We start from the raw sequence: 18,438 nt of genomic DNA, 5'->3' as shown, positions 1-18,438 counted from the left end.
GAGTGCAAAGATAATTTAAAACATCTGTTTCCAAACAAAGCCATATGGCGTGTATCTTTTAGCCGTCAAAGCTCCAACCCTCTTTCCAAACAGCACTGCTTTCAGTACACACCTTTTGAGAAAGCAAATAGAGAATAGTGTTTTACGTAATGTCCAGTAACATAACTACACAAGCACCAAGGGGAAAAGTACTGTTATTTACGGTCAGTGATAGATGGTGATTATAGCTTAATTGGTATGATGTCAAATGAGGAAGAGTTGGATTTGCAGATAGTGGCAATGTTCATCATCAGCTAGAAGCAGCCAATGCAAAAATGTCTTTCTTATCTTTTCTTATTTTATCTTGTCTTATCTTTTCTTATTTTGTCTTCTTATTTTGTCTTCTCCTGTCAAATGCCATCTGTCCCGATCCATCCTGTCTCCTGTTCTGTCCCCCGTCCTATGCTACGGACTTTTCTGTAATGTCTTCATATGTGTTAGCTACCCTAACAATAACTTTTCCTGCAACTATGTTAAGACATCTGCTTAAACTGGCTATTATAGGGAATGAGCTATCTCATTTCAAATACAAAAAGGTTCATCTAGGGGCATTTGGGTAGCATAGTGGTCTATTCTGTTGCTTATCAACACAGGGATTGCTGGTTCAAGTCCTTGTGTTACCTCTGACTTGGTCAGCGTCCCTAGAGACACAATTGGCTGTGTCTGTGGGGGGAAAGCCGGATGTGGGTATGTGTCCTGGTCGCCGCACTAGCGCCTCCTCTGGTCGGTCGGTCGGGGTGCCTGTTCAGAGGGGAGGGGGAACTGGGGGGAGTAGCGTGATCCTCCCACGTGCTATGCCCCCCTGGCGAAACTCCTCATTGTCAGGTGAAAAGAAGTGGCTGGCAACTCCAAGCATGTGGTAGTCTGCAGCCCTCCTCTGATTGGCAGGGGGGTGGAGCAGTGACCGGGACAGCTCGGAAGAGTGGGGTGATTGGCCAAGTACAACTGGGGGGGAAAAAAGGGGGAAACCCCCCCCCCCCCAAAAAGATTCGTCATGTCTATATGCATGCTCAATAATCCAGGTAAGAAGATCACAGAAAGTTGAATCGGTTCATCTGGACACAACGTTTATTGAGAGAAACGTTTCATCACTCATCTAAGTGACCTCTTCAGTCTCAACTGATTGCAGATATCTCCACCCTTATAAACAATACAGTGGCGTAACGATCCATAAAGACATCATGTCCAGATGCACTGATTCAACTTTCTGTGAAAAAGGTTCATCCTTTCACCATACATTTAGACCTGTTCAGACTGTAGTCTACAATAAGGAGAACATTTCATATGTTACCTTTAACCTTTAATGTGATGGTCAAATTTTCATAGGAGTCTTTCCTTTGTGCATGATTACATTTATTTAGAGGACTCAAACAGACCACTTTAATTATTTACCCTCTGATTATAGGCTTGCTTGTCTGACCTGGACCAAACCAGAGGCTAACTGCTCCCCCCAATAGTTTATGGGTTGGGCTTCCATAAATGGAGAGGCAAATGATGATGGCAAAATTGATTTTCAGAGAGGGAAAGGAAACAAATATTAATGCATAATTCATGCAGCTGCTGAATTGTATGGGACTTTGTACGCAGGCAAATGTGGCATATTCACAGAAACCTTGAGCAAGCATGTACTCACAAACAATGCACACAGATGACACGGTGAGACAGAAGCGCGCACACACACAAACACACACACACACACACACACACACACACAGTCACAGGAAGCAGAAGACTTGGGGCATTCTTTGGCTCTAAGTGGGAGGTGAGGACAGATATGTGACCCTGAAGGCTTTCAGATTAACATGAGTGTTAAAACATTTTAGGGACAGCAGTTGAACTGAGCGAAAACAAACACGAGGAAACATCAGTGATTGCAAAAAAACACAAGAAACACAAGTCTGACAGATACTACATTTGTTATAGCAACCTCAGACCCAGAACCGTATTTTCCACCTGCAACGTTTTATGCACCGAAATAGGGAAGGTGAGATTTATGTTTTATGGGTCAACTTTCAGGTGCAACCACTTTTCATGGGACAGATAGTTTTACCTCGGGTATTTGTTATTGGCCCTTTGTAATTGATTTCAACTTTGATTTATGTCGCTTGCATCACTGTTCCCGTGTACCGAAACCTCGGTATCTGAATGGGGGATTGTGCTCCTGTGTATCTGACTGTTTCTTTCAGGAGATTAACGCACATCCAAATCTAACGAATCACAGCCAGAGTGTTTTTTGTCTCTTCTATTTTTGAGAGCAGCTTTAATTTAGACGAAGCTCTCTGCCTTTGGAGCAGATGAGCAGATCGTACATCTGTCATTGAGCGCGGCGTAAGATAGATGAATGACCTCTCGCTGAACAAATAAAGTCATTATAGGGATAATCCATACGACAATTCACCGACACTCTCCCCCTGTGCTGTTCCATTCATTTTTAGAGGATGATTATTTCATGCAGGTGGATTTAATTATCCATAGCTCAGCTGCTGCTGAAAATGCTATTTAAAGTCTTAGCGGAGAAGTGATTTCTCAGGCGTCGGGAGCAACGCAGCTGTAATGAAGACGAGCACACTTAACATTTACTGTCTCCTGAGGCGCTCCCCCCCCCCTTTCTTGCCACGTACTATTTTTCATCAAATATTATCCAGCACCCCGGTTTGAGTCGGGCACACCGTTCTACCGTGCTGTATCTATTCTCAGATTGTTAGCTAATATTTCCCGCCAACCGCTGGTTTATTTTGACAAAGTCGCCCTCATTTTCCAGTATCAACAGTGTTCAAGGTGGCTTCATCCTGCGTTTTTGATTAAATTACGTCCACGCTCTAATTTTACACATGCATGCTGGATTGGTTTCCATTGAAAACTAATCCCCTGCATCTGCTTTTTCTGGCTGTCTGGTGTGTCTCATTTCATGTCAAAAGCAACAGATTGGAGTATTTCAACATCATGTAATTGCCATCATAGCAGGAGCAAGACACTTCAGTATGGAGTTTCAACCGCCTATCCTTACTTAATTATACTATAATTACTTACAATACTGTCTGCGGCTATCAAATTCAGGCGGCATACGACAGGTGTAAGGTATTGTGAGCTTCATGATGTGCAATGGAAAAATCCACATAATCCTTTTTGCCCTTTGGCAGCACTATAGAGGTGTCATTATACTACTGCAGGTTGAACCACCATCCTCAGCTATGAAATCCTCATTTCATCATTTCCTCTCCGTTTGGGATTATTAGTGGACAAGGCTCATAATTTATTCAAAAGCGTACTTTGCTGAACAAGGTTGGCAGAAATGAGCATAGTAGGTGTAGGAAATGCGTAGTCTGGATTACCGGAATAAACAAAAATATGGTTGATTTTTTAATTTTGATTTTTTTTTTGTCATTTGAAGCTTCCAACAAGATTTGGAGGTGTCTGTATTTTCGGGTCGGTTTGTGGTACGTAGGTGTTGTTAGATAACTGCCAAACAAAAGGCTGCAGAAGGAATGAATAGACTGGGAAAGGGTGGGTGGGGCTCAGAGAAAAGCGTGTGTGTGTGTGTGTGGGGGGGGGGGGTCTTAAACCTGACGTGGTTGCAGCCAAGCCTTGGTTTAACTGTCAAAATGGAGACCTCCGTCTACGTTTGAACTTCCAGATACAGAGATACGGGAGGGTGGATGGTCAGAATCCATGCTGGCGGCTGTCTAAAACCCTGAAGATGCCATCTTCCAAAGTGAAATCAAAGCTGAAGATCAGAGCAAACAGGAGAGGAGAGGCAGAAACTTTCTCTTCTTCCACTGGGCCCTCTACCCCCCCCCCCCCCGACAGTTTTTCCCGACAGTCAGCTCTCATGTCTAATTCCCACAAGTTTAATCCTCTTTGCTGCATAATGTTCTTCTTTACTTTCAGGAATGTGGTGTGGTCAGAGGTGTTCTAATCCGATGGTTGCTGTTTTTCAATCTCACTACATTCTCTCCCTCTCTCTCTTTCTCTCTCTTGCCCTCTCTTGCCCTTCACTATTTTGTCCAAACTAAACCCTCTGATCCCCCCCCCCCCCCATCCCACTCACCCTCATTCCCTCTCTCTCTCAAGAAGAAGAGCGGGACTATCTCGCCCCACCAATGTGGGACAGTCGCCTCCCTATTTTTCTTCCTGTGGACCGTCAGCCGGCAGGGGTGGTGATGGACGGTGAGATCGATCGATCATAAGAAAACCTCTCCCTCTGCCACAAATGCCCCCCTCTTTCCTCCCGGTCTTGGCAACCGCACGCATGGCGTTGAGCTGTGTGGAGAGAGGAGGGGTGGATGTCCTTTCCTACTACTGTCTCATGCTCTTTCTCCCTTCTCCTGTCAGAACGGATGCCACCCAAGACCAGCTTTGCCTGAATACCAAGCATGCAGATCCATGCCATGTGCCTGGCCTATGAGACTCTCTCTCTCTCTCTCTCTCTCTCTCTCTTCTCTCTCTCTCTCTCTCTCTCTCTCTCTCTCTCTCTCTCTCTCTCTAATTCTCTCCGTTTGTTTTCACTTTGTCCTACCTCCATCTGAACTAGTTGTCTTTCTTATGTCAGCACCAAACGGCCATGGTGCATTTTTCACTCCCCCCTTGCTCCTCCTTCTTATTTTCCCAAGATTTTATACCTCTATTTTAGACCATTTTAAAAAAAAAGAACAACAACAAGTAAAAAAAAAAAACCAAAAAAAAAAAACGGCGTAGACACAGCCCTCATGTCCTCGCCATGATGCCTGAAATGAAATGATCAGTATTCTGATCAGTGTTATCACCTTTAGAGACCGGCACATCCCTGAGAAAGAGTCCCCTGATAATCTCTCTCTCTCTCTCTCTCTCTCTCTCTCTCTCTCTCTCTCTCTCTCTCTCTCTCTCTCTCTCTCTCTCTCTCTCTCTCTCTCTCTCTCTCTCTCTCTCTCTCTCTCTCTCTCTCTCTCTCTCTCTCTCTCTCTCTCGCTCAGTGATAAAGCCAAGCGGGGAATGTAGCGTAACATACCTCAGTGGAGTCCATCCAGTAAATCAGTCCAAATGCCATCACTTATGATGTGTCTAAACAGTACATTTACACCCCAGAGGGTTTCTGCATGAAAGCCAGCATAAGGGGGCTCCCTGCAGCCCTGCGGGCCGTGTCAAATTGTCAAGTGGTGGTCGTGTCTGTGTCTTATCTGTTTTTTTCAATCTCTTGCCATCTACAGTATGTCCCCTGTAACGCCTGTCTTTTTTTTTCCTCATGTGAAGAAGACCCTTGCTGTGTCTTGTTCGGCATGTGCAGATGCTCAGCTTTCACTGTCTGAGAATGTGACCATTGCAATACCCCCCACCCCCATTTGCATTTTTAAGCTGTTTTTCACTTTCACAGGCAACTGAGAACCTGTTTTTATTTTTCTTACCTCAATGTCAGTGGAAAATGTTATCTTTGGTAACTTTATTTACAGGAATGAGAACGTTCTCCATCTTCTGAATCCAAGACTTACCATCTACATACCGTCTTACTGAAGAACTCATTCCGCTGCTTTAATCATCAGTTTGCCAATGATCAAATGAATCTCATTTTGCTGGAATAACACTGCTATTCTGCAGTAATAGCCAGTGGCTTCCTATTTAAGGGAAAATTAGAAAGTGATTGAAGCATAATTAGACACTGCAGGACTGAGACAAGCCCCATAGTTTCTAGGTGCATTGTGCGATGCCTGGAGTAAGCTTTAGCACTGAATAAATTGCAACAATCGTTATGTTTCCCCTGACAGCTCCAATTGTACTCCTCCATAGTTGTAAGGTTCTATCAAAACAAATATATAATTCTTTGTATTTTTTTTCAGTCTCACCCTTCAAGAAACATTTGTAAAAGCCAAATTGTTCACAATTTTGGCGGCTGTGTGTCTCACAGGTTTGTGCAAAGTTACAGCCTATACCCAAGTTTTGAGTTCTTAAACCACTACACCCTTACATGCCATTACAGCAGAATTTATTGCTCGAAATTGATTGTAAACCCAGTGGCACTTGGAGGAATTTTACAGACAGACGGGCCCCTTCCTGCATCGCCAACCAATCGCACAGCTAACATGACTCAGACCAGCCGTTTACCCAGTTACCATTAACACGGGGGTCGGGCCCGCAGGCATACAGTTTGACTGGGTGGTGTCACTGCCGTTGGTGTCTATAAATCTTTGGCATCTGTGAGATGCAGGTGTCATGCGGTGTCCGAAGAATGTATTCCGCTCAGATCCCCGGAGCTAAAGATGGAGCTATTTACAGTGTGGCAGGCCAAAGCTAAAAATGACCCCTCAGTTAGATAAACATCTATTTGTGACGAAGGTCCATTTGTGAATCAAATTATTGCTATGCCCTTGAAAAGCAAAGAGTATAATGCACTTATATATGACTTGAATATTTTGGACGGTGTCAACACTGCAACTTGTTGGGTCCTTTCTGATTTCACGGCTGTGGATAAACATTACTTGCCTCAAAACACACACACACACACACACACACACACACACACACACACACACACCCCATTGTGTGTGTGTGTGTGTCTGTGTGTGTGTGCGTGCGTGCATGCATGTGTGTGCTTTTTCTATCCCAATGAGGATAGAAAAACAAGCACACACACACACACTCTTATACCTAGGTTCTGATACTCCCAAGAGACCATATGTTTAAATGAGTACATCTGAAATACAAACCTGTTCTCTTTAATTATCTCCTATCACAAAGTAGTACAATATTTGATTATTTTATGTATGCATGTCCTATGTAAGTCTGTATATACTGTATGTATGTGTATATGCGTATGTATATAATATACATATATGTGTATGGGTGTATGCATGCATGGATGTATGTATGAATGCCTGTGTTTATCAATTAATTAATTATTAGAATGATTATTCCGAGTAAATCTACAGAAATATTAAATCAAGGAACATTTTCAAAACCTGGAGCCAGGGACTTTGTATTTACTTGAGCGTCATACAGGTGCTTTGCTCAGGGCACATTCTTTCTCCCATAAGCCCATGCTGTTAGACACCAAAACAGGAACTGTTCTTAAGTAGCCTTTTCACATTGTTGTGAGCATGCCTCTTCTGTGTCTATGACCATATAAAGATACAGGAATTAGACACATTTCACCGTCAGAGGTGCTGCCAATTGAAATATCACCGCAGTGGTGTCACCAGATTGGAGTCTAAGGGGGGAGCTGGAGAAAATAATAACATCTTTTATTGTGAGCAGGTAATGGACAGGTTGGCCGTTAACACTTCCTGTTAGATCATAAAAAAGGATGCTTGTAAGGGCACAGCAACCCTTAATTTTCCCTAAGCTTTCCGCAACCCCCCCCCCCACACACACACACACACGCACTCGCACTCGTCAAACCAACTGGTAAATGGATGGGAGAGGCTGACTGTGGTTGACCCTGTGGTCTTTGCCCCTGAAGTAATTTCACGACCGTCTTGGCACTTCAGATCCTTCCCCTCTGTATCTTGTCTCTCGCCTACATCCAACATCTGTCGTCTGTCTCTGTCTGCAGACCTGAATGAGTGTGGGCTGAAACCAAGGCCCTGCAAACACAGGTGCATGAACACCTATGGGAGCTACAAGTGCTACTGCCTGAATGGGTACATGCTGATGCCTGATGGGACCTGTGGAAGTGAGTCATTCTCTCTCTTTCTTTCTTCTCATATATATATATATATATATATATATATATATATATGATTCAAGTAAATTCTTTATGAGACAGTACAAGCCTGTTTCATGCCATAAGCAATCATCAGCTGTCAATAAAGTTACACGAGAAAGTACATACCATTAACTGCCTCGTCATGCACATCATGTGCACAACATCCAATGGGGAAGGGAGAGGCGCCTACATTCAAAAATCCAAAACACGTGATTGCTAACGGTCAAGTAAAGGGGGGGGGTTGGGTTGGGTTGCATACAAGGTTAATGGTATATGTCTATTGGTATGATTTATTTTGCTCCTTATTTGTTGAGCACTTTTCCTACCATTGAGTGTTTCTTTTAACAAAGATATATATATATATATATATATATATATATATATATATATATATATATATACACATACATACATACACACACACACACATATATATATGCATACACACACACACACATATATATATACATATATACACATATATATACATACATACATACATACATACATACATACATACATACATACATACATACATACATACATACATACATACATATTCAGCTATCTCAGAAAGTTCTCTACACTTGAATGCAAAGTGCCCGCTTTGTGCCTTCACAAAGCCATGTTGCGATAGTACATATGCTCTGATGAATTACACTTCCTGGCTCATGTGAGCACCTTTGGCACCCGCCTCAGAAACCTTTGATAGAATGTTTTGATTAAAGCCCCATTTTAAGCCACCTCATCTGCAGCGCTCCAGGCTCTGAAGGACCCCTGTGAAGAACCTTAAGAGGATTAAAATAGAAAATCTGAAAGAAATCCAAGTTTCAGCGCTTCTAGTGAATGCACACAGTTGTTATTGATTGTCCTGAGGCTCTCATAAGAAAGTGCCTTTACATGTCTCCGCGTTATTGCTGCCTCCAAGTGCCAATAATTTACACCTGTTAACTGTTCCTCCCTCACCTTCCCATTTGGGAAGGACTTGACCCCGGGTCGCATCTTAATTGCTTTGTGCCTCTATAATCGGAAGAAAGGTAATGTTCCCTTATGTAGACTTGAACATATAGCTACCTCACACCGGAATGGCATACTTCAGCTAGTGCTGTTGTGTGACAATGGTCTTAAACAACCTGCTTGTCTTACTTTCCACACTTTCGATGCTTTGATCGATAAAACACTGTTGCATTTAATCAACCTGGTCTGACTCATTCCTCAAACTCCACTCCCAGGAGCTCGCAGCAGCTGAGACAGTGGCAACATCCCCCGTGTTTAATTTCCTTTTCAGTGTCTACAGTTATTGATAGTGACTAGAGGAAAATCTATTCTAAAAGCTCTTTTTATTTTCGGGCGGACTTGAACTGCCCAGCTGAACCAGTGGTGCCTTGATGGTGGAGAGAGATGGTGTGAGCAGATACAGCAGGATGAGGTGAAGGTGAGAAAGGGAGATTTGCACAGGCTAAGATACCAGCAGAAAAAGACCTAGTCGGAGAGGACTCTAATAATGGCTCATTGTGTGCCATTCTGTTATCTGAATCCCGGGATCATCTTTGCTAATACCAAGACGAATGGACTTCAGACAAGCTTTCTGAGTTGAAGGACCTGACCCTTGGATGTTGGATAAGAAGAAGGGGGAAGTGCGTGCGTGCGTGTGTGTGTGTCTGGGTGCATGCTAAATTGTGGTTCCTTTTATTTTTCAATGTCAGATGCACGCACATGTGGAATGGCCAACTGCCAGTATGGCTGTGAGGTGCTAAAAGGAGAAGTCCGATGTCAGTGTCCATCACCAGGCCTACAACTAGCACCAGATGGAAGAACTTGCGTGGGTATGTCCTACTTTCATTAAACCTCCACAGGCTCGAGGAATTTGGCCTTATAATACACTACTCGGTGCCAGGAACCACTCTTATAAGGCAAAATAAGAGAGAAAGGTTTTTTTTTTTCATCCTGTCAGCGCCTGACTTGGTTGTACGTTGATCAAATGCAACTGTTTTGGCAGCGCGACAGAGGCAACAGAGGAATTTGGACCATCAAAATATGATTCAGAGTAATGGGTAGTAGAGTGGAAACTCATGCAGAAAACATAGCAGGATCCCTCTTTCCTTTAAGCATGGAAAGCGACAAGAGCATGGACACAAACAGTCTTTTTTTTTTATCATTCTTCAAATAAGGTTTTTATCCTGCTTGCAACACCCACATTGATAGTCATTTGTTCATTTTAAAAAAGCTCTGTGCAGCATTCCTTCTTTAAGTAAAGAGGGAGAAGTTACGGTAGTTAACACAAAAATGAGATGCTTTTTCTGCCTGCCTATCAGTTTATCTGTACGTGACCCACCTCCTCAGATGGGTAATTTGCTGACGGAGGGGGACAAATTGAGGCAGTTAACCTGTGTCAGGTGTAAGTACAAGCGTCTCCATCTTAGCTTGCTCCACTTATAAAGACATGCAGTTCCACTTAGCAGAGGTTTGGCTAATTGGGGCTGACGTTTGGATGAAGACAGAAATCACTGATAGAAAATAATGGAGCAGAATGTGTGGATGTGAGTTCACAAAAAAAAAAAAAAAGTCACGGCTAGCAATACCCTCAGTGGCCTGTTTTGTGTTTTCATTTGGTTCAGTTTACAGAGACTATGGAATAAGATGCAGATGGTTTAAAGAGGATTTATCTGACAGAGAGGGAGCTACAGTCACATTAGAAAGGTCAAAGACGGATGGGAGAGTTTCAACCGAAAGAGATTTGATGATTCAAGCAATAGTTTTGACAGATTGCCTCATGCTTTAATCTCAGTTTGTTGATATTATTTTTTACATTTATAAACAGGCTAAAAACTTGTTTTCTAGGCCTACATTAAACTATAAAGGGTTTCCAAGCATGATTGTGTTACTGATTTGTGGCTTTGTCCAGCTAATTTCTAATTCGAATCCCCTAATAGTATTTTCTCATTACCTTTTGCACACTTAACATCAATTACACTTCACATGACACGCACTCTTAGCTATAATATGATTACTGTTTAGTAGGCTGAGATGCATGCAGGTTGACACATGAATACATCTGCTAGTTGACGACTCTCTCTCTTTGGATAAAAGTGTCTGCCAAAAGAGCAAATGCACACAATGGAGAGCCCGGTTATGCTACCACACTTAATTTTCAATGGGACTTGAGTATTTAATATTTGCACAGTCGTCCCTGCTGGTGGGTGTCTGATTTAATCAAGACCACTGCAGCTTCATTTAACATAAATTCATATGAAGAGCCATTTATTTATTTTTTAAACTTTTTTAAGTAGTTTCTTCAAGAGCAATCAAAAAGTAACCATGCACTTAAGTTTTTAGTGAAAAAATGAAAGATTTATGAAAACTGTATGGTTTCACTCCAGTGAGCGTAATCGGTCTTGGTTGACATCAAAGGATTTTTTTACAAATACATCTAACATATGATTAATGTATTCTATTAATAATTATCATTAATGTGTATTGTATAAATCGTTAATATACGATTTTATGACAATATTCCACCCTTGCTGGTTGAAATCCATCACAGGTGTGCAGTTTTTCTTTTTTCTTTCTTTCTTTCTTTTTGGATTTTTTCTCCCCAATTGTACTTGGCCAATTACCCCACTCTTCTGAGCTGTCCCGGTCTCTGCGCCACCCCCTCCACCGATCTGGGGAGGGCTGCAGACTACCACATGCCTCCTCCGATACATGTGGAGTCACCAGCCGCTTCTTTTCACCTGACAGTGAGGAGTTTTGCCAGGGGGATGTAGCACGTGGGAGGATCGCGCTATTCCCCCAGTTCCCCCTCCCCCCTGAACAGGTGCCCCGACTGACCAGAGGAAGTGCTAGTGCAGACCAGGACACATACCCACATCCGGCTTCCCACCCGCAGAAACTATAGGTGTGCAGTTTCGAATGCTTACGTGCCCAAGCATGATGTCAACAGACATCACACCTGCAAAAAAAACAAAGAGACCGAATATGAATGTGACCCACTGATCAGAGAGCAGATCCCAACCAACCACTCCCCGTTTCCTGTCGGTGCTAGCTAACACCGACCCAACCTCACAAAAAAAATAAAATAAATAATAATAATTTTTCTGAGGATTTCTCAGAGAAGATAACGGGGCAGAGCACAGCTGATACTGGGATGTGATATTACTCTGAAAAAAAAAACAGCGCTTATTTAAGGTAGAGAACTCATTTTGCATTTATTCCCCCTTATTTCTCCAGGTGGCCCAAATACCTCTGTGTTTTTGAAGTAGTTTTTAATCACAATTCCCTGTAGGATTCAACCCATTCTACAGGCAATAGGCAGTTCATAACTTAATGACTTTATGACAAATCTTCCAGCCTGTAGTCCTCTAAATGTTAATCCTTATGTGCCCTGGACACTTGGAAAAGCTCTTTAAATAATTGAAAAGGGGTTGTGTGCATTGCCTAGCTCCGTGCAACAGAATGCATAATCTGCTTTATTTATAAATGAATAATAACCACTGAAGGGTAAAAAAAATACCTCAGATATAATTACCCTGTTACGTTTGTTAGTCTTTGTTTTAACCTGGTTTAACATGGGCCAATGGGGCAAAAAAAATGCGTTTATTTTTTTTAACTATAAATGTTACCATCCATAAAGACGATACACTTGCAAAACGTGTATTTGGGTTAAACATGTTCCTCTCAGCATCATAATAACGGTGCTCTCTCTGTGTCTCAGATGTGGATGAGTGTGCAACAGGAATCGCGGTGTGTCCCAGGTTCAGAAAATGCATCAACACCTTCGGGAGCTACATTTGCAAGTGCCATGAAGGATTTGACCTGCAATACATCAATGGAAAATACCAATGTACAGGTACAGTAATAAAGCCCCCGTCAGACAAACGGTCCAAAGATAGTCGTTTTCTTTAAATGTAAGCCCTTCTTTGTGAACTGGTTCAAGTATTGCAATCATTGTTTGTAGATGTAACTTAAAGTGAATTAGTTACGCCAGATAACGCAAACACATAATCTGCATATATATAAAGGCTCATAGCTGAAAATTTGATATTTCTCTGGAATGCCTCTTGACAAAGTCAGTGTTTTAACCTTGACTCACACCAAGTAAACAGCATCTGCAAGACTACCCACACACTTTTTTTTTAATGCATTTATTTTTTATTGAGAAAATTTAGTTGTGGTTGTTTTTCCTCAGAAAGCATTTACTGGGCGTCCGGGTGGCGTAACGGTCTATTCTGTTGCCTACCAACATAGGGATTGCCAGTTCGAAGCCTTGTTACCTGCGGCTTGGTCAGGTGTCCCTACAGACACAATTGGCCATGTCTGCGGGTGGGAAGTCGGATGTGGGTATGTGTTCTGGTCGCTTCACTAGTGCCTCCTCTGGTCGGTCGGGGTGCCTGTTCAGGGAGAGGGGGAACTGGGGGGAATAGTGTGATCCTCCCATGCGCTACGTCCCCCTGGCGAAACTCCTCGCTGTCAGGTGAAAAGAAGCGGCTGGCAACTCCACATGTATCAGAGGAGGCATGTGGTAGTCTGCAGTCCCCAGGTCAGCAGAGGGGGTGGAGCAGCGATCGGGATGGCTCGGAAGAGTGGGGTAACTGGCCAAGTACAACTGAGGAGAAAAATGGGGAAAAGTAAAAAAAAAGGAGAAGAAATCATTTACTTTTGGGATTAGCAACCAATAACTCCTGGTACCCAGTCGGAGTCCAACATCCAGGAGAGGATCTAACTAAGACCATCTCAGCACTTATTTAATGAAGTTCCAAAACTCACAAAATATCAAGCTGGCACCTTGTAATCCTCGCTGAAATGGATAAAAGGAATTACGTCTATCATATCCAAATCTATTTTAAAGCTTCTTAAACATTAAACACACATGCGTGCACAAACACATGCACACACGCATGCACACACACACACACACACACACACACACACACACACACACACTGTCTTACATACCATGGCTGGATCTTGTTATATGTTTCGACTGTGTTTCAGATGTGGATGAGTGCAGCTTGGGACAGAGCCACTGCAGCAGCTTGGCCACCTGCTACAACACACCAGGCTCATACAAGTGCAAATGTAAAGACGGCTATAGGGGAATGGGTCATGACTGCAAACGTAAGTATTTTAAAAAAAATTGTACCGGGCCCCCATGTTCCCTTTCCTAAAAGGAGAGGGGCCTCAACTTTTTTTTTTAATTCCTTTTTTCCCCTTTTTTATGTGTGGAAGAAAATAGGGAAGAGGGGGAAAATAGCCTTGCAACCACAGAGCAAGGCTTGAAATTCCTCTCTTTGTAATGGCTGTCAATCACTCCTTAGATTAACCTGCTCTCTCATCGTGGCTAGCCTGAATGAACGTTGACTCCATCTTGACATCTGCTCATTTGGCTCCTAAAACAAAAGAGAGTTTGCTAACATTTAAAGACGTGTGTGATGTTTTCTTTTTCAGTAGTTTTTTTTTTTCTTCCTCAGGGCGAGAGCCTAACAGACAGCTCAGAAGTCTGTGTGTATCTGTCACTAATGCTTAAGCAGAGGCTCGGTGATCAAGAAGTAATTCACGAGCGTTATTTGCCACAGTCGCTAAATTATCTAGCAGAAACAAGTGCACACTGGCCTGTATAGTATTACCTCCTGGCACTGAGCACTGCACAACCATAACAATGGCATTTAAATCATTCTGTCGCCTCTCCCTTGGGTGTGAGGTGGAAGGGCCATGGGGCTGTGGATCAAATATCCTATTTGCAGATCAAATATCAAAGCCCAGCTGTAATTCGAGAAAACACGACTCACTTCAAACCAGTTGCCTTTATCCACTCTCATTCCTCACTCGTGAAGTTGCTTTGCGCCACTGCTCCTGACTTGGAGAATGTGCAGGGGCACAGAAAGGAGGCGTAACTACGATGACAACCGCAGAGCGAGGGTTATCTCAAGGGCAAGACTGTTTCTTTGCACAGAGAGATCACTCCTCACAAAGAAGAGCTTTAGCCAGGTGCTGGGAGGCTTTGGTGGTTAAGCACACAAAGAAATACTAATCGGTACATGCACATGAAAAGAGTAACAGAATCAAAGAGCAATATTTATTTTACACAAGTGGAAAATACTGCTGACAACAGCCTGATAATGACTTTTCTAGGTATGTCTAGCGTAATACTTTGCACGAGATTTTTGTTTCAGTCAAGATTGAGAAACCCAAAGTTTAAACCCAAATTTCACTTAATTAAAAACAGGAGCACTGGAAGCTCTGGAGAGACTCTATGAAAGAGTTAGAGCAGCTCCAGATCCTATGACCTTATATTCCCGTTTCCCTAGCTACATAGACGCGGCACAGAAAGCTTTGTGTTTTTTCAGATGCATCAAACATAGCTATAGCCGGTGTAGCCTACTTGAAGACAGTCTCTACAACAGGGAAGAGTCATGTAGGATTTGTCAGGGGAAAATCAAAGCTAGCTCCACATCCAGCTCATACAGTGCCCCCCGCCTTGAGCTTTGTGCAGCTGTCTTGGTGACTGAGGTGGCAGATTTAATCAAAGATGAAATGGACATTGACATTCATTCAGTGAAAGTCTTCACAGACAGTAAAATAGTGCTGGGTTTCATTCATAACACTCACACCGATTTTACATCTATGTGTCAAACAGAATCACATGAATCAGAAAGTTGTCTCATCCAGACCAGTGGCATTACATCAACACCGAGGACACACTGAGGAGGTCTGAGGTTACGTTTCTGAGGATGGTGGTTTCCCCTGAAAGCTGTATCTGGCCATTGTTGTCAACCACCATCTCTATGCCGCATTAATTTTTAAGTGTTCGTATTTCAGTTCTCTACCTGTTTCATTACAGCCATTCCTAAGGTGACCATTGACCCCCCGAGGCCAGGAAAGCTGCCACCAAGTCATAACAACCGCATCCCCGACTCAGACCACAAGAGGACCACCACAACCATCCACCCACAAGTGACTGCCAAGAGATTCTTCCCCGTTATTCCCAAAATTACAAGTGCTGCTACCACCACAACTACAGCAACAACAGCAACCACAACCAAAGCATCTCTCCCTCCAAAGAGGGTCAACCCCGCCTCACGCAAGCCAATGGTTCCCACTCGAAAACCACCCGTTCACCCCAGGAGACCACCAGCACCCACAAAGAAACCCTACATCCCGCCAAGGCAACTACCAATCACACCAGCACCCCCACCCAGACGCAAAACCCCACTGGTGCCCACCAGAGCCCCAACCGAGCAAGAGGTTACTCCAGTGGACAACACTATCCAGAAGGAGGTCACCAAACAGAGAGGGGATGTCCACAGTAAGGATGTGCTTCTGTGCTGTTTTTGTTTGTTTTGTTTTTTTTCTCTAATGGTTTTGATTTTTTTAGTTTTTTTTTTTCTTGTACATGCTACTTTTCTTTGATTACTGCAGTTCTCTTGACAGATGCTTTCACCGGCAAATCATTCATCTTCATTACAAGTCCTCTGACAGGTGTCAGCAAACCAAAGAGGACTGAATTTGCATATACTATAAGCGTGCCGTTCTGCTTGATTCTGAAACATTACAGAACCAAGTCAGAGCCTGGCAAATCAGAGGTAAAGATGTCTTGGCAGATTAAATGCATCTCAGCCCATTTTAATCAGAAACACTTAAATATGTGGATGCCATTGATCCGAGCTGCAGACAGACAATTTCACATAACATCCAAACTTTTTCTAAGAGTTGATAGTCTTGCAAGCAAACTGTTGTAAAATAAGGCACAGTAGTTCATCGATATTTAGTTGTTGGTGATTTTTGATTGTTTGACTGTACTCTTAAGACATGATTTGACCTTGGCACAGGTTTACTGAAATAGTCCAGCTACAGCAAAAGGACTCACATTTTTGTAAGATGTTGTTAAAGATACCATCTGGTCCTTAAAAAAATAAATCATATTCGGCGTGGGAGCAAGGGCTCTCATTTAAAGCTTGTAGGAACAAAAAATAAGCCGAGAAAACGTAGATAAGAGATCGTGAAAGATGTCACGTCAAAACAATGAAGTTATCACGATAAGTTATCAACTTGCCGGTTTTTTATGCAATTAATTTTCTTTGTTGTCTATCGGTCATCCTCGCCATGATTTGGGCTCTTCGTTTCTCCAGATAACATCTCTCGTGTCTTAGATGGCTGTTCATATCAGAGACCTCAGAGGAAAAACAAGACGATATAAGGTCCTCTTTCGCTATACCACTGCTTATCCTTCAACTGCCATTCCTTTATGCCGGTGTGACAGGAAAAGAGTGGTTTCGTGTCCCTGGATAGCCTACTCAAGCATACAAGCCATCACCACAGCCCACGTTTTCTGCTGGAGGAAAAAGTGTGCAGAGCTGCTAATGCATGGACCACAGCTTCGTGGGTGTGCGTGCAGCAGTCATTCAGGATGTTTCAATCTAATAGTGTTATTATCACTATTCAGGGAGAAAAGGGATTCTTGCTGATTGAAATTCCATGCTAGTCTTTTGTGCAATTATAATCATGTCCTTGGATTGCTTACATTCAGCTTGTGCAGAAGGGAAGTGAAAACAAGAACCCCTGTCTGTTGTTCTCTTCAGATCTAAACAATCCTCTGTGACTCAATGACTCCTTATTAGTTAGTCATAATCTTCAATTATCTGTCCAGGTGTTGATGCTGATACCAGACCCGTACTAATATTTAACTTGAATTTGGTCAGTAATATTGACGTCCCAATATAACTGGAGTTCGATTTCTAATAGAGCCAAAATATAAACATATATTGGGTGTCTGGGTAGCGTAGCAGTCTATTCCGTTGCCTACCAACATGGGGATTGCTGGTTCGAATCCTCATGTTACCTCCTGCTTGGTTGAGCGTCCCTACAGACACAATTGGCTGTGTCTGCGTGTATGTATTCTGGTCGCTGCACTAATACCTCCTCTGGTCGGTCGGGGCGCCTGGTCGGGGGAGGGAACTGGGGGCAATAGCATGATCCTCCCATGTGCTACATCCCCTGATGAAACTCCTCACTGTCAGGTGAAAAGAAACGTATCGGAGCAGACATGTGGTAGTCTGCAGCCCTCCCTGGATCGGCAAAGGACGGAGCAGTGACCGGAATGGCTCGGAAGAGTGGGGTAATTGGCCAGTTACAATTGGGGAGAAAAGGGGGGGGATATAAACACATATGTTACTGCAAGTCATTTTGGATGAATGTGAATGCTAATGTCCGCGGTGGTGTAGCGGTCTAAGCATCGGCTTTGTGTCGATGCAGTTGCCCACTGGGGACTGGGGTTCACGCCCCGGTCTCGTCAGATCTGACTATGGCCGGACTCGATGAAGCAGCAATCATTGGCAAAACGCTGTCTTCGGGAGGGGGGCGGAGTCGGCTTGTGTTCGTCACGTGAATGCGTCTCTGTGTGTGTCGGAAGAAACAGTGGTTCGGCCTGGAGTCGCCTTGTCACGAAAGTGGGGAGGTGGTCTCCTTTGAGACTGCCGGCCGGAGAGATGCAGTTGGCGAATGCATGCAGTACGAGGGTGGGTGTTTGAATTAAAATAGGGATCGATTGGCCACTAAATTGGGAGAAAAAAGGGAAAAATCAGAAATAAATTTTAAGAATGTGAATACTAATTGCCCATACAGAATGAAACAAAAGAATTCAAGTTTAAACTGGCAAATTTCCATCGAAATCGCTGATGCTCACATCCATCTTGCCTTCATTGTCTATGTTTGGGTTAAGACCAAGTTCC

The 18,438-nt window shown here is 43.2% G+C and overlaps 1 protein-coding gene across 1 annotated transcript in view; it reads left to right on the top strand.

Annotated features, from left to right (window-relative positions):
- The window catches only part of npnta (nephronectin a), a 38,790-nt gene that overhangs the window by 10,934 nt on the left and 9,418 nt on the right, over positions 1-18,438 (top strand). Inside the window, exons 3-7 of the mRNA XM_056280769.1 lie at positions 7,559-7,678; positions 9,418-9,537; positions 12,426-12,560; positions 13,706-13,828; positions 15,552-16,016. Coding sequence (XP_056136744.1) covers positions 7,559-7,678; positions 9,418-9,537; positions 12,426-12,560; positions 13,706-13,828; positions 15,552-16,016 — 963 coding nt within the window. The remainder of the gene's footprint in view (positions 1-7,558; positions 7,679-9,417; positions 9,538-12,425; positions 12,561-13,705; positions 13,829-15,551; positions 16,017-18,438) is intronic.

The sequence above is a fragment of the Lampris incognitus genome, chromosome 5 (assembly GCF_029633865.1).
Source record: "Lampris incognitus isolate fLamInc1 chromosome 5, fLamInc1.hap2, whole genome shotgun sequence".
In the NCBI taxonomy this organism is placed as follows: domain Eukaryota; kingdom Metazoa; phylum Chordata; class Actinopteri; order Lampriformes; family Lampridae; genus Lampris; species Lampris incognitus.
Note: the sequence above shows the minus strand (reverse complement) of the source record. Positions and strands in the feature narration are given on the sequence as shown.